The sequence below is a fragment of the Sphaeramia orbicularis genome, chromosome 22 (assembly GCF_902148855.1).
Source record: "Sphaeramia orbicularis chromosome 22, fSphaOr1.1, whole genome shotgun sequence".
NCBI classification, from domain to species: domain Eukaryota; kingdom Metazoa; phylum Chordata; class Actinopteri; order Kurtiformes; family Apogonidae; genus Sphaeramia; species Sphaeramia orbicularis.
In genome coordinates, this window is record NC_043978.1 from 34,958,077 (window position 1) to 34,983,685 (window position 25,609).

Sequence of the window (25,609 nt, forward strand, 5' to 3'; positions counted from 1 at the left end):
GAGTCTCTTAATTGACCCGTACGGCACGTCAGAGATCAAGTCAAGGTCGTTCCATCCCAAAACGCAGAAAAGAGCTTTATTGCCCTTAATTAAGATGGCATTAATGACTTCCCTCTGGGGCTGGACATAAACATCCAGTTAGTGTTTTACAGAGTGCAATTATCCCGGTGGCGTGATTACCTCAGACCGGAGCCTCTGCTGGCTTCCTCCAGCAGTAATAGCTGGCCAGGAAGACATCAGCTTGTTTAGTTTAACTCCACGGATCAGGGTCGGACGCACCAGAGGATAACAATAAAACCAAAAGAGATGTAGGGGGAGAGAAAGAGGCAGATGGAGTTAAAGACATAATGCATTTTACAGTAATTCTACAAAGCAGATGGACTGATTAAGTATAGAGGCAAAGAAGAAAAGGCTTTAGGCAAAAGGTCAATGCAGATGGTTAAGCTAGTGATTGTTATGAAAACCCTGTCAGTTCTGGCATGGAGCTGTTATCAGAAGTGAAACTAATCTGCTGATTTTTTTCTATGTGCAGTCAGATGATAATCAGGCAAGGCTCCAGTATGGGCATCATGTTTCCAGTGGGCCCTGGTACCAACAGAAGATAGAAAGGGTTCACATTTGCAGAGAGAAGACAAATGCTAACTCAAACATCCTATTTACTTATTGATCATAAATATATATATAGTCCATGTAGCAGTTCAGATATTGAAGTTGGAGGTATACTATGAATACAAATTACTGCTTTGTGTTTGCTGTTAAAGATCTATGAACACAAACTAAATAAGTCTCCCCACCTAACGATTATAACATATTAGTTGCTATATACAAGCTTCGTGCTTTGATAGGTAAACCAACAATCTTCTGGGATTGAACTCTGGGTGACACATCCTCACAAGCCTATCAGCATTGAAGGATTGAGGTCAATTTATGGACTAACCACTAGAAAGGTGTTTTTAGCACCACAGTGATAAAGAAGCTGACCGGGGGTGTTGGTTGGATGTTGGCTGAAGGGTGACTGAAAGTTAATGGGGGAAGGGGATAAATTTAAGCTGAACAGATGAAGTGGCACTCGTTGCAGGGGATTTCCAAGTATGATTTACCCAAAGAGTCGCCAAAGGCCAAGTCACTAACCCTTTATTGATAATTCTTAGAAGACAACCCCCAGGCATCAATGCTCTGCAAACAGTCACGCACTCTTAATAAACAGGCTTACTACTATGGATAAAGTCATCTGTGTGTCACAAGTAAACAAAATGTGGTGTTTATGAACCATATATGAAATGTTTAGGCATTAGAGCTGATTATACATTTTATTGACCATGCATACTGTAGATGTGTGTGAAGTCATGTCGGGAAATGATGACAAGCTCTCAGCATGCATAAATAACAGCAATGTGCATTGTCTGTGTTGAATATAATATTAATTCAAACACAAAACTCCTTGTCCCATGCAGCAACATGAGCATGACTTGGCTCTCAGGGGAATTGATGCGAGCCATTGTAATATGCTCGAACCTCACAAGCGTGATTGAAAGCGTGAGGTTTCGGGGTGTGAGAACCACGTGAGAGAAGTTGTTGAGAGGACAAAAACAGAAAGAGAGAGTCAGAGAAAAAGGGAGACAACAAGACAAGGTCTCTATTTTCTTGCTCTCAGAGGGCCAGCTGCTTCAGCTTTCATTATTCAAATGCTGCACCATGACACTGAATTAATACAGCCACTGGTAAACACACTACATGAGGGTCTGTGCAGCAAACATTAACTTGGCTGTACTGCCAACGCAAATAAGCGAGTTAAATGATGTGCTCTGAAAGAAACCAAGAAGACTGGAGGATGACAAAATACATAGAATCTCAGCATTAAATATATCACCAGTAATGCGTGGTTACTTGTTTACAACAGATATACATGCACATAGTCTAAATTATAAATAAATTGTGTTGAAATTAGTGAGAGAATCCCTATGCACTTTCATACTTACCTATTATTACATGTGTAGTTATTGCTTGTGTCCTTTGTTATTAATAGCTGCATTTGTACATATTTCTCTCCTTGAATATGCACCAACTGCACTTATTGCCTCCATATGTAAACAAATTCATTGACACGAGAAGCCAATCTCTGTGAGCTGAGATGTGGGTGAGGAGAGGTCACTACCAAGCAGATGACCCCGGGTCATAGAGGGAGGAGGGGCTATAGGCACTCAGGGTATTTTTGTCTTGTTCCCTACTTGTGATTTCTAATGTTCTAATCTATGGGGTGCATGGGAGCAGGGGATTGCCAGCTTCCCTTCCCCCATTGTCCTGTGCTTCCCCCAGGGGAAAGCCTCAGGCTGGAGTGGGTATGACAATGTCCAGACTCTCGGTGCTCAAACTCATAAAAACAACCATCGTGAGAGTCAATGCAAGATCATTGTAATAACATACACATGGAGTTTTTTTTTCTGTCTGTCTGAGTCTGGAAACACACTGCCAACTTTAATTGCCATGAGCATGAAAGACAACAAAAAAGAGATAGAGAGTCAGATTTAAAGAGACAGAGTGAGACTGATTGCCCGCTGTCTAGCTGTATATTTGTGATAAGTTCAAGAGTTCAAGATCGTATCTGGATAGTTTGTCTTGTGCTGCTAACCACTTGACGCCACTCTGCCAACCAGTTCTGGTTTGGGGTGACTGACCATGATACGCAGATCATAAAACCTCTGCAGTAAGGACGGTTCAGCCCGAGTTCATGGAGGTAGTCTGAGAGAAAGAGAGTGGCAAGAGGAAAAAGGAGGGGAGAGGCAAAATCAAGCCAGAAGCATTGCACCAAACTCCACAGATGACAGTTTAACTCCACCTCTGTTATTAGAAACTGACATCGCATGCAACAACTAAAAAGCAGTACTTCATATCTACTCCATCATAGGATAAGAAGACTCAATCTCCCACTAATGAATCAGCAGATTTACCAGCGGACGATATATTTGCTGTCTACACCTTCCCATCTAAATATCCTGAAGCAAAAAAAAACAAAGGCTCCCATTGGACCAATAATGAATAAATAGCTCCCATGTGACCACAGGCCAAGTCCCATTTTGCTCCATCCTCTGTTTGTTTTCTCCACCATTGTAATTACCCCCTCCCCCTCTAAAAAGCCCAAACTAACCAGTGGTAAACAAACCCACCAAACCCCAGGACCCTGACTCAGACCCATAAAAAACAGCACAAGAGAATAGAGGAGGTGGGGGTTGAAGGGGTTGTGGGATAGTAACATATAGGGGCAAACATGGCAGGGCAGCGGGAGGAGGCGGCATTGGGCATTCAGTGCATGTTGTGTGTCTCAAAGTGTGTGTATGTGCAAGGAAAATTGCCTTTACCCCCTTCCTCTAGCTGCTCTGACCCTGGCCCCCTGCCAGCAACAGTCACAGTCTAATTACTGAAATCTGTGTGCCAGCTAAAGGCATTGTAGGAGTCAGTATTGTCTGGGGGCCCGTGAGAGCAGCCACTATTCATCCCTGGGTGCCCTCCGTTTACTGAGGTGGAACGGCCTTTACAAGAAATCTGTTTTGGAGAGAACAACGGGTTTGAGTGAGATGTGTGACGCAGCCCCGCTAAATGATACAGTGTGACAGGGTGTCACTGTATTGAATTAAGCAACCAGCCTAAATGAGACCATGTAGGTCTTTACATAGACATAGTGAAACACAATGTTGCCCTAGATACCAATAATAGCTAAAAGTAGCTGCTGTCAGAGTGAGTCTACATGTTTTCTTCTGCAGGCCATCCCTACATCATCTACCATTTGAGTTGTGAACAGATTTAGTAAACGCTACAAGCTAAACACAGAAGCATATACATACAATGCATGTACTTTTGCCTTACAAGCCTAAAACTAACCTTAAGCAAAGGTGTGAAGGGATGGATGTTATAAAGAGTTAGGCTTGTATTGCACCATTTTTACACTTAATGACAAACTCTTCATGCAAGACACTGGGTGATATAAATATTCACCATGTCCATTATTGCGTCTGTTTTTCACCTTTACCAGTGGAGCTGATGTAATTTTTCCTGGCGTGAAATCCTTTTTTCGGTAACCAGATTATTGATGTGTTCCCATGTTAGAGCCCAGCAGGGAGGGACTGGCTGCAGCCTAGATTCCCAAGTCTCATCTTTATCACGCCCATGACTGGATTTATTAAACCTAATGCTGTTAATCTGCTTGATTTCGAGCGTAAACCCATTAGGGGACATGCTGGAGGTAAGATAATGACAGAGAAGATGATAGAGCACTCTCTCTGTTTTCAAGTATGAGCCAACTCCTGTGTGTCTGTCAGACCCACTATGATCTTGTCAAATCCAGACAACTGTCACAGGTCAGAGGATGTTGAAAACAATGGTATTAGGTCTCTTGTTATCGCCGTAGCTGGAAATGAAGAGTTATTTACATCTTTCCTATCTACTGAGAGCCAGATTGGTGCTTTCTGTTTTCCTCAGGAAACTTTGAAAACACTATCAGAAGGCATTCTCATCAACAAAACAACCCAGGTTTATATAAACATCCACCAGCAAGACAGGAGGGAACTCTTGGTTTTAGACCATTGCTACACTGCAATTGTGACAAGCTGGCAACTCTATACATGTCAAACCCAAATGATCAGCCATGTTATAATGCTCAATAAGATGTAATAACATGGTACTCTGGTGGCTTTCAGAGTGGTCAGGCAACAGTTGAGGGCCCCTGCCTGCTTTTGCCCCGTGTGGTGAAGTCTAGCTGCCGAACTCCGTCTGCTGTAACCACGAGGCTCACCACCGTCTCTCTCCGGCGTCGTAGCCGTTTGGTAGGCCGGGCCCATCCTCACCACACCTCACCGCACCACAACACAGCGCAGAGCCACAGTCATATGAAACCCTCACACCCCTCACAAGTCTGCAGAGCGGCTTGTTGTGTCTGCCTGGTGTCACTACATAGAAAGGCATATTGTGTTTGCCACAAAACTACAAAACACAAAGTTTGTAGGAGTTTGACATCACCTGCTCTGGATGTTACTGCAACTGCAGAAGTGGTGCATGTGTCTGTAACTGTGTTTCCACAAAATACTGAAACCAACTTTTGAAATCTTGCACAAGAAGAAAATGCAAAGTAGCCACTATTCTATTAACTGTGACCACAATTCAGTTCAATTTAGCTTTATTTATAAAGTGCATTTCATGCACATGGCAGACTCAATGTGCTTCACAACAGGTATATAATATAGCTAAAGTAAAAATATATGATCATATGATTGTTTACTTTCAAGCGCAAGTAAACAATCATATGCACACACAATTAAACTCGCATATGCACACATGCACACACACAACTTAACAGAATGCTGTCGAAAAAAGATACGTTTTTAATCTGTTTTTAAAAATTTCGACTGATGTGGCATATCTAACTGTATCAGGCAGGACAGCAATATATTTCATTTTTTAAAATCTAACTTCATGAAACCTGCCATAGACCACAATGTGCATAAAATCAGAGTAAGCAGTTTTTTAATACAGTCAGACCAGTACATTCACATGTATCCCTGTACAATCCAACATCAAACAAATCACGCAATGCCACAAATCTGCCGCAAATCTTTGCATGTAAACTATTAAAGCTTCGGTAAGCACTGTTTGTGGTGTCAGTTGGAAAAAAAATCCCATAATTACATTTCAGAACACTGTAAACATCATATGAGAAGAAACTATACTTCTGCGCCTCCTCTTGGCTATGTTTTCAATTTTTAAATAATAATTGTGACTGATCACGAAAACAAGTAAATGACAGCTGATATCAATTTCTGCCAAGAATCCGTCAGACTTTTTTTCTCCTATAAACTCAGCTCTGTTCAGACCTGAGTGAACCATTCCCACACGTGAACAGACCCAACTTTGTCACTATATATGCTGATAAATAAGTTCACCTGTGGCCTAAAAAAGATGAGCTTTTATATGTTTCTTTGCGAATTTAATCCACTGTGCAGCTCTTTTTAGGTGAGAAGTGTGCCAGCCTGTGACTCACATATGAATCAGTCAATTCTCCTTAAATATTGGTATGAAGTCTTTGACTATTTAGTTTGTTTTACTGTTTCTCTTGCGTAACATACACTTTAGTGATCACTGAATCATCAAGTGCATGAAATATGTACATGAATTTCTACCATATTATGCAAAATAAACTAATTTATAACAAGTTCACCTACCTCATCTGGATTTCCAGGCTCTCCAGTTTGATCTAAATGAAATATGTTGGCGTGAATTCTCCTCTGGACCACCATGTGGACTAATGAGGCAGTCTTTGGTTTGACAAGAAGCAGTGGTTTCAGTCCAGATCAAACAGAACCATGGTTTACTTTATGTACGGTGTGTCAGACTTTAGGGCCAAGCACAAAAAAGGATGCAAAGCTACTGTCACCAAAAAACAAATCAAGAAGAGAAACAAATGACAGATGGAAATGGAATAAAAACATAACAACATCAACACACAGATACCTCCAAAGAGAAACATAGCACATGTCACTGACAGATGTCTTAGCCAGTTCCCCAAATTACACTGTGAAAGCAAATATAACCAGAGCAAATGTATACAGTGCAACAAAAACATGTATCTTAATGCAAAAACACCCTGTTTCCTCACAGAGAAAAAAAAAAAAGGCTAACCGTTGTTCTGGGGTATTCATGCATAACTGCAGATATGAAGAATTAATGCATGTTTTAACATTGTAGCATGACAGTATTGCCACGGTGACTATTAGTTACACACAGAATGTCATCAGTACAGGGAAAATGTCTAGTGTGTGTGTGTTTATATTTGGCATTAGCGCTTGTCACTTGTTATTGCATCACTCAACATACATGTTAAGTACTCTGGACTGTGTTAAAGTTTGTGTTTGGGGATGAGATTGACCAAAACTTTTTATTTCTCCCTGCATGAGAAGGTCACTGCTGATAAGTGCTGTTATCTGCGATGTAAATAGACATAAAGGTCACAGGGTCAGCACAGACTCATCGCATAGAGTTAGCACACTGTGGTTCACAGCTCTACATGGAGCACAAAATAAAATACCAAAGAATTAAGGTCAACGCTTGGAGCCATAATAGTATTTGTAAGTGAATTATTATAAACAAACAGAGTGAGATAAAATCGATGTAGTGAGCTATTTTTATCATCAATGTCGCCTTTTGTATTAAATCAGTTGCGCTCCTGGGTAGGTTGAAGAGAAATGTTACACACAACTACACAATTATACCTTTAGTTTGTTTTCCAGCCCACCCTCATCTCTGTCTTCATTTGATATTCATTCAAGGGAATTATTTATGAGCAAATCTGTTCATTGGAATGGCTTGTCTTGTTTTGCTTTACTCTGCTCCCCTGATGCGGATCTGCTGGGACTGCCTGTCAGAATCTCAGTTTTTAATGGAGCCAAAACTTTGCTTTTTGAAAACAGGAATATAATTACAGCTTCATTAAAGATATTATAATAATCCTAACAAAAAATATCCACTCTCCCAACTCCCAAATGCTATTAGTGCGATTCTGTGTACTTGTTGTTTTGTTTATCTTAAACAGGGTTTTCATGTCCTCCCATGGCGAGAAGGAGGTGACCGGAGGTTAATGATGAGCAGCCACAAACGAGGCAAGCGGATTCTGTTCGTTCTCTGAGCTTCAATCCCAGGTGGTTCACCATTCCAGATGTCTCAAGCTCTCTCTTTGAGAAGTATGGGTTCAGAAGTTTACCCACACTCCTCTGGGCAATCGGTTTATCCAATCATTTTGCAGAGAGTGACAGTTGGCTGAGTCCGCTGGCGCTGAGATATAAGTATGTGAAGAGGCGGGATGACCTGGTTGGTCAACATCTCTGCTGTCCTCTCTGTGGGACGATTAAGGACAAAGAAAAAGACTGAGGTAAAAGGTAACACAATACTAATTTTCTCCATTTTCAATTCAGAAAAATAACAAGCAGTACGTTTAATAGGGCTCAAAGGGACTCGGGACATTTGGAAACAGTAAGATATTCTAAGTTTTGCAGTTATCACAAAGGAGAGGAGAGGAGAGGAGTCAGTCTAAGATTTTGTTTATTGCCGTCCAAACTTGGCTCCGACAGCCAGCCTTGTAGCACATGCAATTGTTTGAGATGAGCTGGCGGTTTGCCAAAACTGGAGTAAATCAGCACTGTCAGTCAGCAACAACAGCCAACAAGAGAGGGTGGAGGAGGAGGGCAAGGAGAGCAAGTATGGGAGGATGGAGGGAGGGGGTGCTTGAAGTTCTGCGTGTTTGTGTATGTGATAGAAATACAGATAGCATAGAAGTGCCGAAAAACAGAGTCAATAAGCAAGAGAAAATAAGGCAAAGAAGAACCATGGAAGTGGGGGATGGGAGGCAAGCAACAGAACAAAAAAAAGTCAGAGAGAGGAGAGAAGGAGGGAGAAAGGGAGGGAGGGAGGACCTGGTCCTCTGTTGTGAAACATGAGCCTGGAAAAACTGCTCCGAGTTTAACACTCTACCCAATGTTTTTGCAGTTGTTACTGTTTGGAGGAGGTCCATTGCGTGAGCTGACACACGCACAGAAACCTACACTCACACTCACGCACACACACTCACACACACACAATTGTCCCTGAGCCCCACCCCTGGTGCGCTGGTTGTTTTTCTTCCTCGGCCTCATCCCTCTCTCCACACTCCTGTTATCAAGGTGAGATGTGCTAACAAGACAGGCTGCCTGCCTGACGTCTCTGGCGCCCTGCCAACCTGCACGGTAAAAAACGCACCCACTGAACTGGCCCAGTTTTATGGCTAGGAGGCTTTATCCAGCCCTTTATGCGTGCTGCCTGCTTGCGAAGACACTGCGTCTGGAAACTGGGCATGAGGCGAGCTCTTCTCTCATTACTGCACACCTCAGGCTGTGCCAGTGCACAGAGCTCCTCATGTGTCCTCAGGAAACCACAGTGACTGCTTATTTTTATCTTGCAACAGGAACCTTTTTCCTGCCAATTAGTTCCCAACAATGACCCCACTTGTTTATGTACTGTCTATTGAGTGACATTCCCCATCATAATTAGACTGGGCTTGTGTCTTTCTCAGCTACATGCCAAGTGCATGGATTTTCACACACGGGGAGAAACAGCTGCTCGCTGCGTGGAAGCTTACAGGGTGTATCTTTTAATTTGGTCCAAATAGTGGTGGATAAGTATGAAGATTCTGAAAAGTGATAAAGTTGGAAATCATAGTAGAGAGAACAATAGTCAGCAGGAGACGGGGGAGAAGACAAGTTCAGCAGGTTCATGTGCTGTGCTCCGAGGATTTAAATCCCTCCCCTTGACCACAGGATACTGCTAGTGTTTGTGAGTCAGATTTCTGTTCGGTGTGTGCATGTACTTGTGCATGTGTGTGTGTCACAGCTGTGAGGCCGGGAGTGACTGCTGCTCAACAAAGCACTGAGCTCTGCTGGGTTGCTCTTGGTAAACAAAGCATACTCACAGAGCTGTATGGTGATTGCCCAACCTCTCCTTTAATAGAGAAAGTAAAGAAAAGAGCACAGCTTAAAGCACAGATTAAAGAAGAATATGGAGACAGCCCACAATGAATGATTCTGAACAGTGAGAAAATGCGGCTGCCATTACTGTCTCACGTACAAACACCAAATCTGGGCTGTTTATTTGATTATCAGCTACTAAGTGTTAACAGATCGATTTTTGCATGCTCCCCTCCCAGCTGTGATAGTGCAGGCTGCAACTGGTGGGGGGGTTAGGGGGCTGTGGTCTCTGCCAGAGGAGGTCAGCTGTGTTCAGTCACGGCAATGACAGAGGGGAGGGGGGTTTGGGTTACTGGAGGGTTGCTGCGCCCACGGCATGCCCAGCTGAAGCCCGATCGTCCCCCATGCTCAGCAACACGCAGGACTGTTAGCTTAGCTGCTTATTCCCATGACAACTGCCCGCCTGAGCACCAGATGTGTGCAAAAACAGCCAAGAGAAGAATGGAAAGTGCTCAAATGTATCCGAGAATCAGTGACGTTACACTGCCTCCACTGTGACTGAGTTAGGAACTGAGTTTATTTTAATGTCAAAACTTTACATGTCAAGTATTCCTAGTTCATAACAGTTGTCGCACTTTATAACAATTTCATAGTTCTGTATCTAAAAGGATTTAGCATGTTTTGACAAGGAAAGAAGATAAGCATTTTTGCACAGCCGTGTCCCACCATTTAAGTTCACAGTATATTGTTCCTGTCACAACTGAATGGGTGGGGGAGAGGGGGGAGAGGGGGGAGAGGGGGGAGAGGGGGGTAGGTGCTTCAGGACACCAGATGTTATCCTTATTGTTTGACTGAATGATAATCCTTTTACCTCAGAGAGGCAATTTGTTGCATCTAACATAACTGTCAACAAATCTGCCATGCATACATTAACACTGGTTAAGTTTGGGTTTGCATTTATTTTTGCTCTCAGATATTTGTTGCCTCTTCGTTCAGATTATGAACATGAACCACTATTATGCATCACATCACTTGGGAGCTGGATCTGACTCATTTACAAGCTTCCTCGCTGATGTAATAAAAGCTTTCACACGATTGTTACATTTCTAATACGTTCTGTGTGGCTGATCCGATCTAATTTGCTGTTTTTCACTCTCATGCTATGACCCTATCAACTTAGTGACATAACACTCAACTTTTGCTCGAAATAAGATCGAGAAATTGAAGCTGACACGCCATTTGTTTCAGTCTGTAACTTTACTTCAAGCCCAAACTCTTCTTCAGTCTGTTGAACTTTACCATAGAGCTTGGCAAGTAGGAGTTAACAACGTAGGCTGCAGTGTTTTGATTGGCTTTGCAGACATAAACAAGAGCTGTACTTGTGCGTGACCCCTGGGCCTGACCCCAGAGATAGACGCTTCTCTAATGGGTGTCTCTTTCAGCAGGCGGCCAGGCCAAGGGAACAGAGGAGCCATTGTTTGAGCCAGGGAAAGCCAATGCTCTCCCCATTAGAGGGCCGAGCCAAGAATAGAGGACCATAGGAGCCCTGACACTGAGGTAAACAGTAAGCGAGACAGGGGACATCCTTGGCACACTGCTGCTTTAGGTGTAAAAATTAGGATATAATATCTCTCTGACTTACGCAAAAGTAAGCAAACACCTCTACCGAGACGACACCGGGATCTCTAGTCACATGATCTTCATATGTTTTGACAGTTGTATAAATAGCACTGTTAATTAGTTCTTATTAAGGCTTGAAATTCCTTTACTTAAAAACCTAAGACATAGGATTAAGAGGGGAGCGGTGAACAGTTGTGTACACTAAGCCAACCGTGACTAGGGTAGGAGCTGTTGTTCTGTTTCAACCACATCCTCTGACATGCTGTCATTGTGTGCATGTGTTTGTGTCGGGGGGCCACAGACAAGGGAGTTCTTTTGCTGCAAGCAGCCAAACAGGTGAGTCAGGTGTCAGTGAAGCATGAAACCATACCTGGCATGTATGACAATAGAAGTGCCACGTGTCAGCCCGGAGGGAGGTGACTGTGAGATACTGTACATCTTTGACGTGTCAGGTCTATAGAAGGAAAGAGCAACGAAATCTAGCGTGTGATTAAGTTTACTAGAACATAAAACTTTATGCTGGACAGATAAAAGCAAACCTTCCATAAAGATTAACTCAAAGTTTCTACTAACTGTGAAAAGAAGGGTTTTTGTGCTCCACTCAGACGAGCAATGCACACTAACTTTAATGTTTATATGTGTCAGGCGCAATCAATCACTCTCATGCCCAGAGGGAATTAATGCTGCGGTGTAACTAATCTGCAGGCTCAGCAACACCGGTCTTAACCTTTTAGGAAGTGACAGTAATGCAGTGTTAGGTAACTTTTCTCATTTGCTCTACAGGATCATTCAGTTGTTTTGCTCTCTCCAGGACCATTCAGTTGTCATGCAGCGCTCGGTTGTGTGTGCGGAGTGCAGACAGCGAGTTATTAGAGAGGTTTTGGAAGGCTTGTTGCTCTCGGTAAATTAATGACCTAACAGCAGGAGGGATGTGACGGGCACAGTCTCTGCCAAACGCCTGGCCAGCTTCAAATGCCTGGCTAGTCTCAGACACTTGGCTAATCCATCAGTGGCTTGAATTCACGGCACACAACTCCTTAAAATAAAAGCTCAGGCTCAAAGGAGTGGGAGTGAAGCAAAAGAGGGAATTAATTCTCTTCTGTAGGTTTTTTGCATGAGAACAGGCACATTTTCTAATCTAGTCTGGTGAAAAGACGAGCAAGAGACACAGTTCTGTATCTGCTGTTCCTCATCTATTGAGCACACAACCATCTATAAAGGTGGAATTTCACATCACATTACGTCCTGTTGTTTATCCCATGTGACATGTACATTAATGAAAATTTGGTATTTTTCTGAAGAAGAGCCTGGAGTAACTCATGTTTTTTGTCAGCTGACATGCTAAAACATTGCTGAAAAAAAAAAAATTCAAACTGAGGAAGCTCGACACCTTCAATAAACTTTTATTGAAAAAAGTACCAATAAACAACAAGAAATCCAGAAAAAAAGATTTGTAGAGCAAAGCTCCTTATGTACAGCATATTGCACTACATTACAAATTGTCTTTACTTCCATATTATATCAACAACCAAAAAATATATATAAACACAAAAATGAGTGCACAGTAGAGTCTCGAAAACACACAGTCAATGTTTACAAAAATGCTACATTTTCGCTGGGTCTCATTTCTTGGTATACAGAGAGTGTGTGATAATCAAGACTTTGTTGAAACTGAGCAGTTAAAGGCATATTCCAGGGTTTTAGAAACACATGTACACTTTGTCTGTAGTCTAAAGTAGGGCAAGTATTTTAGAGCTAAAGGCTCATGAGCCAACAATTAATTCTTTTGGTTTGGTTGGTTGTTTATACACCACATTGAGATGTACAGGGAATGCATCTTTCATTACAAAATGCCCTCGATCTCATGGACTTTAAAAAGATCTACTTGTATTAAAATTATTGTACTGAACTGTCCTTATAAAAGCAGACCATTTTTTATGAAAATACATTTTTAAAACATTAAGATCATGAAGAAGAAATGTTATTAAAAAATCCAAAATCAAAACCTTCTTTAAAACTTCAAATTTATATAAAGTGGACTACAAAATTCAAGACACTGACGGTTTCCATAAAATACATGTCCCACTCCAGGGATTCTCTGCACTCACTTACAATACGGTGAGCGCATCATGGGAACCTCATTCTAACAAATTACACAGGGCACCATGGTGGCTTGTTTCCCTTTCAAATAAACCAAACAGGCCATCCTTCCCCAGCCTACTGGGTCAATGCACAGATATACGGCTGACACATGGCAAGAACAGCCTAAGAAAACAATTCAGAGTATATACTATACATTAACACACAACAGATAAGGGACCCATGGGATCTACAGAAACAAAGTACTTTCCAGTGCATGTTGATTACAACATAATGATCAAGACTACGGAATTTAAACAAACACACGCATGACATTAAAAAAAAGAAAATGAAGGCAACGCCTCTGTGTGTTCTGAAACATCTTAAATGTCATCCGTTATCATTAGCGGTGGGTGGAATGGGGGATGACTCATTAATTGTAAAGGCAAGATCACATCATATTGAAAGGTTAAATGCCAAAACTGCATCAAAGCTACTGCTTTTCGAAACCACATATAGTAGATCTACCATGACTGGTAAATAATAATGAAAATGTTTGAATTGATTGGGCCAGTCCCTGGAAAATAACCTTTCAGTAATACTCACCCCAATATCTTTTGTTTTTTAATGCACCCACTCCTGAAGCCTTAAAGGTTACTGCAAGTGGTTTGTATATTTGACAGCATGGTGGTTACAATGAATTTTAATAGTAAGAAGTTTTCAAGTATGAAAGAAACTTCTCTTGCAGTGTAGTCTACTACTGTATGATCCAGTCCCATCAAACACAAACTAATAATGCACTACTTCCATGGCACACTCTTACTCTCTTTCAAAGTTGTGAAGCTCAGTTGGAGGTAGTACATTTTGGCGTTACAATAGCTGCATTGAATGTGCAGTTCTACGGTGAAAAACAAGTCACCAATGACATCCACTGGTAACCATTATGAGGTTAACTGCTGTCCTTAGTGGAGGGTCACACTACAAACCACTTACAGCCAACAGGAGATGAGTAATACTGAAAGGATTGGGTTGAGTATCATGTGAAGAAATGTCAAGCACAGTGCAGGCTAACCCACACTGCACAGAGTCAAACAAGGTAAGCAGGTACAAGTGTAAGACTGAACCCAGAAAAAAAAAAAAGGAAAACAACATTGCACACACAAGTGTATACAGTAGAAATGGGCGAATACACAAAAATAAATAAGAAGGAAAAAAAAATAAGTTACAATGAAAATGAACCAATGAACGACACCCATGTTATGAAGGAGCAGCACAAAGAGGACGTCAAGAGCAAATGGTGAGACAGGGCGCTACAAGGACTGGCTCAGCGTTCAGGATCCGCAGGAAACTATAACCACAACCACATTCAGTGCACCTCACGCCTACTACTACATGCTCAGTAGCCCCTGTCACCACCACAGCCAGCGAGTCAGCCTCAGACTCCTCCATCTAACTGTACCTTTATGTGTGCGCTGACGAATTGGCCGAGAGGGAATTTGAACTGAAGAGGAAATGTGAAGAAATATGAATGAACCTCAGGAGGTTTCATCATAAATAAATGGGTAACAACACTGCTCTTCCTCTAACCATGTAACAGATTCTCAAGGTTACCAGTAGCCCACAAAGTCTGTCCCTGAGACATCTTAGGATAATGAGAGGAAACCCTAATTACGCAGTGATAAACATGACACATTGTAAGGAGCAAGTAATTACAGACCCCTGATATGTACTGCTCCTTGGGTCCAAACGTTGGCTTGGGTTCAGCAATGGAAAACATAACAAACAGCATCTTCAACAGTGTCTTTAAACATATTCATATTTCAACAATAATTACAGTCTTTTTCACTTTTGTGTCATTTCAAAGTCAGTGGTGATTATAGATACCAAAAAAGTCCCAAATCTTCATCTGAGCACCAAAGACAATACAAGATCTCCCGACAGAATATAAAAAATGATGTGAAATCATATAAATGTAGCCTGAGAGGAGGAGATTCTGTTTCACAGATTGATTATGTAGTATTGGTTTGGTGTTCAGAACACATAAGGGCTGAATAAAGAAAACCAGGTCTTTGAAACCTTTCAATCCAGGAACATTGCTCCATTGTATGGTACATGACATTTTCCACAACCCATTTCCAATCCAGACTGTGTTCAGTGAGGTCTTTGCATTGATTATTTGTCAATAAGTATCTGAAATGTTGCGTTAAAAAAAATAAGACATAACTGAAAACCTTCATACAAGACAGAGGTTAGCTCGGTAACAATCTGAACTCTTGAAGGGTGTAGTCTAGTGCAAAAACAGTGGATCCAGAGCTCCACTTCAAGGGCATGAAGGTCTGAAAACAATCACATGAAAAGAACACATCTAACTCACAGGGACACTTTGTACTGGAGAATGAAAGTGGGAACAAGATTAAACTAGAGTGTTATCTGGTACTCTCACGCAAATTAAAATTTATACTGACAGGACTTTTTACTAAAACTCTTAATACAATTTATGTAAAGAAATGCTTACTTTGATTTGTATAAGACAATGAACTTCGGTCTAATTTTTTTAGTTAGTGCACAGGTGCTATATCTTCAAAACTCTTCCAAACTCATGCAAAAATCAGCACACCATTTTAATCCTAGTATCATTCATGTCTCAGGTAATCAGTCGATTAGTAGCTGTACTACCTAATTAGCATTACATTAGTTGAGATGTACTGATATTTACTCAATTCTTTTTGATATTTATTTAAGGTCAATAACATTTGATTTTAGTTTCCATGATAGTTTCCAGTGATGTTGTCCTCAGCCAGTTTACTGTGCCATGGTACACAAGTCTGCTATAGTCACCAGGCTTGTTTGACCAGTAAGTGTTGTTCAGTATGTCAAACTCCACCCCGATACTTCCAGGGCAATCAGAAAGTCCTCATGACATGTTTGACTTGTCGCACGAGACTGAAAAATGGGCTACTGTCAAAACACTTAGGTATAATTAGATGTCATGTCTTGGTGTGCAGACTTTTTTACGGGCATAATTTTACTGTGTTCCCAGTATTATGATTGACAGTCAGAGATGTTTACACTTACTGCCATACCATGGAAATTAAGGGAAAAGAAAACATTAACAACAAATATGGATTTAGAAAAAAAAAAAAACAAAAGAAAAAAAAAATATGTGAATGTTCCACTGAGGTGAGGTGCAAAATGCTTTGTTCTGAGAAGTTGTCTCTTTGGAAATTAGTAAATCAACTTGACTGGTCACCTGGGAAACTTCACAAAAGAAAACCTCAAAGTCACATTTCCTTTCATTTCCTGACCTTCTCGTCTTGCCTGTAAAATTTGCTCAATACTCATTCTGGCAGAAGACATTGAATAAGGCATTCCCAGGGTCTGCAGAGGTCATTAGAGATGGATACATGTTGAAGTGCAAAAAATTTAGAACAATGTACTGTACAAAACTACTACACCACATGTATACCAAAATATGAACATTGTCCTGTGGAGGAATCTCGGAACATCATGGCATCTTCTTGGAAAGAAAAACACACGACCTTGTATAAAAGTTGGTTGTCTCCGTCCCGCGGTGACCTTTTGTCTCTCTTTGTCTTTTTTTTTTCCCCAAAACAGACCCGTGTTAGATTTGACAGTGCCATTTGGAGTCCAGTTCCTCAAAGAGATGAAGAAAAGGGACGGGAGGGAAAGACCCTCTCACCTCTGTCCTGCTCCACCTCTTCCAGCAATGAACCCTCTGTCAAACAGAAGACTGAGCAGAGCTGCAGCCAGGCGCCACCACAGCGGCCCCTGGTTCCTTTGGTTTCGATGATACTGCAACGACAAATAAAGACGAAATGTATGTCAGTGGAGCAAGAAGAGTGGACGGTCACTTGATTACAAAATACATTCCTGGAAACTGTTTCAATTGTTGGCTTTAGTTTATGCTGGTTGTAATCGATGCTGATTGACAGTAAATAAAGTGAAGAGGCACAACTGAGAGAAGGGAAGACAAAACCAGACACCGGAACAACGCTCGTATTTTCACAACAGTCTCCTTCTGTCCCCAACAATACTTATTAGAGAGGCCTCGCTGGGTGCAGGATCCCTTCAGAATCTAGGCTTCCCTTCAGACATTCCAAGCCATAAACACATTCATCATACAGTCACACTTTTTGTAATCTTTCTGGCAGAGACAAGCAGCGGACACTCAGGAGGAGACTGTGTCAGGTTAGCAAGTCAATTGGATTGTGCGCGATTAGAAGGATAATGTTATCTCTGCCATAGAGAAGCTGAAATAAGATAATTGCACCAAATGGGATTATGGAGCTCTTGATGAGAGGCAGGGAGCCTCTGGAAAACGCATATCTGGATGAGAGCGGTACAGTAGCCTAGCTCGGTGCACCAACAGTTCATCTGCAGACGAAAGGCAGACTCCATCACGCCTGATAGTGTCATTTTATTTTTAGACTTTATTTTTAGAGGTTGGAAACGAAACACAACAATGGGGACAGAGATTTTTTTTTCCTATGGCATCTTTTCTGGGCATCATTCTGCTATGGTTTGGGAGAGCCAGAATATCTAAAAACAATGATTAGATAAGCCATATTTATGTGACCATTAAAGTGTTGTCCAAACACTGAACCAGTTACCAGCCAAGAGTTGCCACTAAGATAAACTTCTGAGTCTTTATACTCTTATCAATTTGTGGTGAACATTGCAGAGTGTTGCATAAGCTTTGCCAGGTTCCAGTCAGATTGTGTCTATCTATCATACTACTCGCTCACTTTTTGTTCAAAAGAATAATGGAGAGGGAAACAAACTCAACGCAAAGCCAAGGATCTTGTTAAAACCAGTTTGCTTTTGTATAGCCTATCAAAACCTTGCCTGAGGTTGTTTTGATAAGGGACTATAATAGTGTAATGTCTGCTGCATATAAACATGGGTAATATTTACATTCAGCACAGATTGGATGAGATCACTGCAGTCCGGTACATGTACGATGATTGGTATCGTAAATCTCACACCCAATTACAGAGAGACTGCAGTCAGTACATCTCTGTGATTAAAGAACTCCTAGGCAAATATTGCATATGTGCAAGTATGTGTATACTGCATATCAGTATGTAATAAAACTTAATGATGCTTAGAGTTAGAGAGTAAAAGTTAAAGCCCAGTAAACTGTGGGACTTATCATAGTAAGAAGCTTGTGTGTTTACTATAAGCTATATGTGAAGCCATTAATCTTCATAAGCAGAAAGAGAATGCTTTTGTGACTGTGGCCTTTTGCCCTTTTACTCTATCGAGAGAATGACATCAAGACAAATAGTGACAAAGATAGAGAGAGTGAGAAAAGGAGGTGTGCATAGGCCTGTCGCAACTTAGTCATGAGTCATGCCACCAACTGTCAAAATGAGCTCCAAATATAGCAGGCAATAGAGAGGAAGAGCCTAGCCAGATGCTCAGTGTCGTCACTCCAGCACTGGCCTGATGTGCTTTATCATCGTCCCATGCGTGCGTCTGTCAAGCCAGCTGCTCAGAAGCTCTGTCTTATCTCGTGAGCAAACAGACAGAGCAGGCTCAATAGCAAGACACTGGATTAGTCACATCAGGGAGGAGGTAAGGAGTGAAGGAAAAAATACAAACACTGTGTGTCAGATAGTATAGAAAAACACAATTGGACAGCGTCTTCAACAAAAATCATCACTGACCAGTGAGTGAAAAGCAAATATCCAAAGCCGGCCTCATATGTTTTTATTTCCAGTGCAGCTCTTCTCCTCCCCCTTCCACAAGTGCTGAAAGGAGAGAGTGCCGTGCCCTCACTGGAACAGTGAAGAGATAAAGCCACAAACACTGTGTGGCTGCAGACACACACACATACACGCAGGCGATATTCAACCCTGCTTTCAACACCTCCTATCGAAAGCACCAGGAGTCGTCTCTCTTAAAAAAACATGGGGATGAAACCTAACTCCGCTCCTTGCCCTATGCAGGCTGGAGCAGTCTTCCTGCCATTGTGACTGTCATTATTGCAGTGTCTCAAATGGCGGGCCGGCTAATGTCAGCCATCCTCTGGGGACCTTAGCGTCCCCTCTAGCCCTCTCTGACTGAGGAGCAATTTATCTGTCAGCATCTGCCAGCTCTCCTTCGCTACCTAATCCCTCCTTTCGCCAGAGGCCACTGGCTCCCATGAAGAACACTCACAGGCACATTGCTCCCAAATCTATCAAGAGGATGGCAGTCTAAAGCACTTGGATGGTTCAGAGACAAGTGTCTGCACTAAATGAGTGCAATCACCAGCTGACAGGAGCAGACAGAAATGAGAACAGGCAAATAGTGACACAATTATTGAGTGAAAGTTTTTGTACTGACTGTCAGACCGTGTGATAGCGAGAAGTGAGACATGGCAAAAAGCAGAAAAACAAGTATGGGTGTATTCATGCATGAACATGTACACATGCACACACAACACAATTAATTGCACAACCACACCACAGAGCAAAAAATAGCAATTAAAGAGGCTGCAGTCGAATCACGCATCCAAAACCGCAGATCAATGTTTGGGCTGTAAAAACATCCCAGAACAGCCTCCAACCACACACACATTCAACAGAAGAAATATAGTTCTGCTTCAGAGGTCTCAGCAGTCAGACTGGTTTCTCTGAAAGTTAATATTACAACCCCTCTCTTCACTACTCATTAAGTGTCAACATGTATCTGTATGTATCCTGCCGCATGTAGCTTCAGGATATGAGTTCACTGGCCCATTCTCAGTCTCACTGTCCTGACTGATGTTTACTCAACCAGCAAGGACCCACAAGCCACTTCCTCATCCCCCTGACCCTGGCCAGACGCTGTTGTACGTCAGTAGATTGCAGACAGACACGCACACCCCGACCCTCCTGTCTGGCTGTCTGGATGTGCATCTGCTAGTATCACAACATATGAGTCATGCTGAGCTGCAAGAGTATAAATATCTACATCTTGATAAGTGTCTGAGAAATAAGAAAATCAGAAACTGACTTGCACTTGGGTGTGTAATGTAATTTTTGAGCAAGGCACGGGATAGGAAAGGGGGGTCCGATTTTCCAAATGTGAGGTTTTTGAAAGAGCTGGTGATGGTTGTTACTTGATCATTTGAGGTCTATTTCCAAACCTCTTTGACTCATATACTTACTTATACCATCATTACAGATCACCCCCCCTCCCTATGGCTGCGTAGACCTCTTATTTAGGTGTCTCCTGTGGCTGCTCCTTGCCCAGTGAAGGGGCTGACAGGAGACTCCCTGGAACCACAGCTGTTCCCTCAGGGTTCACGCACTGAGCTTCGGGTTACAACGTGTTTACCTTCTCTCGCCACTTCTGCTTTTTGTTGGACATATTAGTATGAGTGGATGCGTGTGTTTTAGATGTGCTTGCAAAGCTAATTACGTGACTTAAGCCATTGCGAGCAACTACAGTATCCCGCACCGCAGAAAATCACCCAAGGGTTTTAGTATATTTGTGATGCTGGAGCCAACAAGCATCACAATTTTACAGCACATCCACAGGGGGATGGTAATATTAAGCACACTAGTTCAGAGGACAGTATCTCTCTGACCACAGTGCCAGCGTTTTGTTTGAGGCTAGGCATCCTCCCAAACTCTTGCCTGAGGAAACAGAAGAAAAGAGAGAGAGAAAGAGAAAGAAAGAGAAATAAACAGGAAGAGGAGGCAGGGGGAGGGCTTAGGATTGGCAAAGTGGGGGGAAGGGCTGTCCTGGAGCACCAGTGTCTTTAGCTTGGGGGAAGAAAGGGGGGGGTGAGACACTAGGCTAAAGTTCTGCATGTGCACAGCCTCTCCAAAACAAACACAGCGCAAACACAATAAAAGACAGTAAACTTTTGACCCATCATAAATCTTTGTCAGTTCAAGATGGGATCCAAATATTAATTTTTAAAAATGGGTCTGCGTGGTGTTGCCAAAGTGTGGGGACTGTACTTTTTCTTACACTGACTTAAAAACACAACTATTAGTTAATACACTTACACATACTTGTACACTAACAAATTATCCTCTAGTTTGATGATGTTAAAAAAGGCGGAGCTTCTTGCTGATGTAAGACGGTCAAGAGTTTTATGAGAACTCAATGTAATGTCAGTATAGATTAATTCAGTTTTTATCCTGGCAGCGTCAAGTAATGAAACAAATCGCATCAAACTGAGTGTACAGCTCCTGCACAAGTAGACCAAGGGGACATACTGGGTTACCATTAATCTAAAACTAACCTTTTTTTTAACAAATTTCATTTCATCCTACATGAGAAACAATATATCTTTGTTGTTTAGATTAGCCAAAATGAGTTTTCTGGTATCTACAGATGAATTCAGCAGGATATACAGTGTATTAACTCTTCCTTACCAGTTGTAGGTGTTCCCGGTGAAACTGGTCTCCTATCAGCTGGAGTTTCTGGCCAATGCACGCCTCCACACTGCGTGCCATAGGTTGCTGCCGGGGTAGCTGCTCCATCCCGTTTTGCTCCTCTTCCTCACTCACTTGTCGCCTCACTGGATCCCCAAAGAGTTCAAAATGTGCCGGGAAGTGCAATCGAAAACCTGCGTTGCCTGTTAAATGTCAAAGCAGTGATGTGCTATTTTGAAACAAAAAAAAATCCTCAGTACAAAAAATGTGAGTAGAGCAATAATAGATTATAATGTGTTGTTATGGGTGCTCTTCACTGACTGTGCTGATGATACAACAAGTACAAAGGCCAGATGAATGTTGTTGAAAGTCTCTTTGACCACTCAGCTATAACCACAACTTTCCCGGTGTTTTAATTTCAGTCAAACACCATGAGGCAGTTGACAGCTCCATAAGTTATTCACAAACAACACAGTCTCACATGACACAGATCTGAGGTCAGTTAGTTGTCATAGAGCTACTCTGGTATGATTGCTTGTATATGGCACCGCTGCAACTTTGCTGTCACTGATAATCGTTTTTACAGTCCCTGCGCAGTCGATGCTTATACAGGTGAGCACTTCTGTCACGTCCTGTGAGTCACAATGCCAGTCTGGCGCCTTTTGAATAGCAAAGCAGCTGGGTACACTCTATATAGACCATAAAAGCTACTGTGATCACGACTACCAGGCGCCAGCAGTGAGATCAGTGTAGCAACATTGATACACTTTTCTCACATCAAGTCTCACATTATTGTTTCATGCATCAGGTTTATTACACTGGTTACTGTGCATAAGTTAATGCTCCTTTTTGTCTTTTGAAAAAATGCCATTAGCCTCACCGTAGAAGAGTGGTCTGGGCTCTTCTGCGACTCCACAGGGAAGCATGCCGTTGTTGGGTGCCAGGGCAAGGCCAGGTGTCTGTGTGCCCCGGTCTTCACACTTTATCTCCCTGAATGTGGTGCGCCAGCAGTGAGGGTCTGGCTCAAACACATCATCCTCCTCATCCTCCATACGGGGGCACTATAAGGTGAGCAGCCTTAGATGTAAATGGAAAAGAAACGTTATTGCAACAGCTGATGAAACGTTTAGCTCCCAAGTTTCCTTTACTAATGATATTAACCTTGGACAAGTGAAATGCTCAGAGAAACATTTATTATTGGTTCTTTCTCTTGCATAATCCATTATAATTATAGATAACCTGTCTGTTTCATAATGAGAGGCCCCAAATCAATATAACCACACTGGACAAGTTGGAGTAAAGAAAATGAGCTAGTGGCCAGCTGTCATTTGTGGCAAGAAGTTGAGTGCTTACTTAGACAAATGCCTGCTCATCTTAGTGATGGAACCACACAATTCACTGTGGTTAAAGGACTCAGCTGAGATACACTTACAAAACTGGAAGTTTGGTAGACTGTTAAATGAGACGTAGGTTCTTCCCTGTCTAAGCAACCCTCTGGCCTTGACTCTGACATTTTATCAAACCAACTAACACAGACATCAAGGACATTAACAAAAAAATCATTGCAAGTATCATTCTCAGTGTTGCTCATACAAATATCTGAAATTTGCACAATATGTGAATTTGGATAGTAGCTATAATAACAATACGTCATTAGATTTCCTTAAAGTAACTCTATTGCAGTGTGTCAAGAATTCAGCGGAGCATTGGAGTCAATGGTGCACTGTGTTTAACCTTGAATCATATAGTGGGTCAAAGAGTTATCAAAATATGGCTGAAATTTAAGTTGCCTCACCAGCTAAGCTCCGAGTCACCATCGAGTTGTAATATAGGGTTATACTACTACCACACTTCAAAATTAGGGTCCACAGCCAAAGGGTAATGACAGTCTTTGAGGAAAATCCTAAGCCACTCTCCCTACCCTGGTCTGTCAGCTTGCCAGCCCCTGAGAAGGAGTTTTCATTTCTTCACCCAACATAAGCAGATTGGCCTGTCTCTAGCATGCCCAGACCTCACGATATACTGTGTGCGTTCACAATAAACCCTGTGTGTAAAACCACTTAATGCTTTGTTTTGACAAACACAGAGTAAGAACATGGAAGGCTATGAAAAAAAGGCTCGATTTCCAGATAGGCTGGATTGCTTATAGTCCTCTGTCCAGGCAGTGAGCTGAGTTTGTCAGCCAGTGGCTCCCCCTGCTGCAAACCAAAATAACCCCTAACAAAAGAGAAGGAGGGAGAGACACGAGTGGGGGTGGTGAAGCAGCTCTGTTATTGACACAATTTCTCCTCTACATCAAGACTCTCCCATCATTTCCACTTAATCCAACATGAATATTAAACATTAAAAAACACAAAACACTGACTTCTTCTACTTACAGAAATTTGAATGCATAGCTGTTTTTTTTATTTAAGAAATTTGGTTATTAATTGATTTGGGAAGTTTTTATGTGTAAAAATAGATATGTAAACAAGATTTTAGAAAGGAGAAAATGACAGATAGCACAACACGTGAAAGTGTCAGAGAACGACAAAAAACAAAACATGAAATGTGTGGCCAAAAGTGTCCGCAGAGTAGCAGAATATTACAGATTTGTAGCCTAAGTTTTGTAATTTGATGACAAAGTGGACGTAAAAACTTCGCAAACAGACTTAAGTGTGTGACAATGCGGAGTCCATTCACGGACTGAGCTTTGCAAACCGGGAAAGCCGGTATAATTCAAATCACTGCTCTATGAATGAATAGCGAAGTAAAACTAAAAACACGATTGATTTCGGACCAACTCTCTGTTTCGGTCGGTTGATGTACACAGCAGATGTGGAGACAAATGACTTTCAGCTGTTTCGACGACAACACCGACACGTTGTTTGTTGCTTCCTACGGACGTAAGTTAACATTAAAGTGACGAACAGCGGCTCAGACAAACTATGGACAAAAAACGGCTTCCAAGTGTCGTGAAGACTCTTACCGAAAAGCGGGGCTTCGTTTTAACAGCGGTCCTTTACAGAGAAAAAAAGTTCAATATCCTTCCAAGTAAAGAAAGTTTAGTCCGATTCACCTCCACGACAACTTCCATTCTGTGAGGAAAAGGGCAACCAGCCGATTTCATTTCGCCGACGTCAGCTCCAAACTGACTCCGCCGCCGGGGCGTGGTGCAAAAAGTTAGTAAATAAACCACCCTTAAAGGCGCTTGTGTTTCTGTCGGCTAAAGGTATTAAATGTCCCCATACGTGGAGCACAACTCCTTAAGGGTGATTTACATACAGCGGAATTGACCAATCAACGCCTTTGTTTTTATCCCGCCTTCTCAGTAGTGTATTCAGACACGTGGATGGGAAATTCCCTTTAGCACGAGACCGCTTTCACGTTACTACCGGGCTCACATGGTCCTAAACTTATGAGGTGTACCTTAGACTTAGACTTAGCACCCACACCAGGTCATCATACAAGCCAAAAGGAAAAACTAGTAAATATAGCTCATAAAAGACATGTTCATATGACGATGTATGAGTAATTATTTGTCTTTACAACAAATGATCATGCAGTAAATAGATAAGAAATGAATATATTATATCTATATATTGCTACAAAGATGGAGAACTGTGATCATGCTCGTTCTCAAACAACAAAATTTATGGTGGCCTAAGATTTTTGCACAGTACCATACAGTATATGTCACATTATCAAGAGGGATGTTGCCCTCTCACCTATATTACCATAAAGGTGGTGTATTATATTGTTATACAGATGCAGATTAACTTTATTAGTCACCAGATATAAATGTATAAATCATTAATATGTGTAATCTGAATATTTATTTATTTATTTATACAAGGCTGTAACTATACAGACATTCATGCAAACCCAAAATAATACAATTACATGAGAATCATTAAATGTCAAATATTGTCAGCATCATAAAAGTCAGTATATAAGATAGCACAGGAGAAACACCTACATCCAGATACAGATTAACTTTATTGATCCCAAGGGTGAAATTCACTTTTTTATCAGCTCAATAAAAAGAAAGAATGAAAGACAGAAACAATCATC

The 25,609-nt window shown here is 41.7% G+C and overlaps 1 protein-coding gene across 1 annotated transcript; it reads right to left on the bottom strand.

Annotated features, from left to right (window-relative positions):
* Positions 1 to 12,486: 12,486 nt before the first annotated feature.
* bmf1 (BCL2 modifying factor 1) lies at positions 12,487 to 24,685 on the bottom strand. Its single transcript, XM_030127416.1, has 4 exons — positions 24,525 to 24,685; positions 22,437 to 22,633; positions 21,557 to 21,759; positions 12,487 to 16,991 (listed from the first exon to the last, which is right to left on the bottom strand). The coding sequence occupies exons 2-4, from the start codon at positions 22,606 to 22,608 to the stop codon at positions 16,875 to 16,877; spliced, it is 492 nt and encodes a 163-aa protein (XP_029983276.1). The 5' UTR covers positions 22,609 to 22,633; positions 24,525 to 24,685; the 3' UTR covers positions 12,487 to 16,874.
* Positions 24,686 to 25,609: the final 924 nt, after the last annotated feature.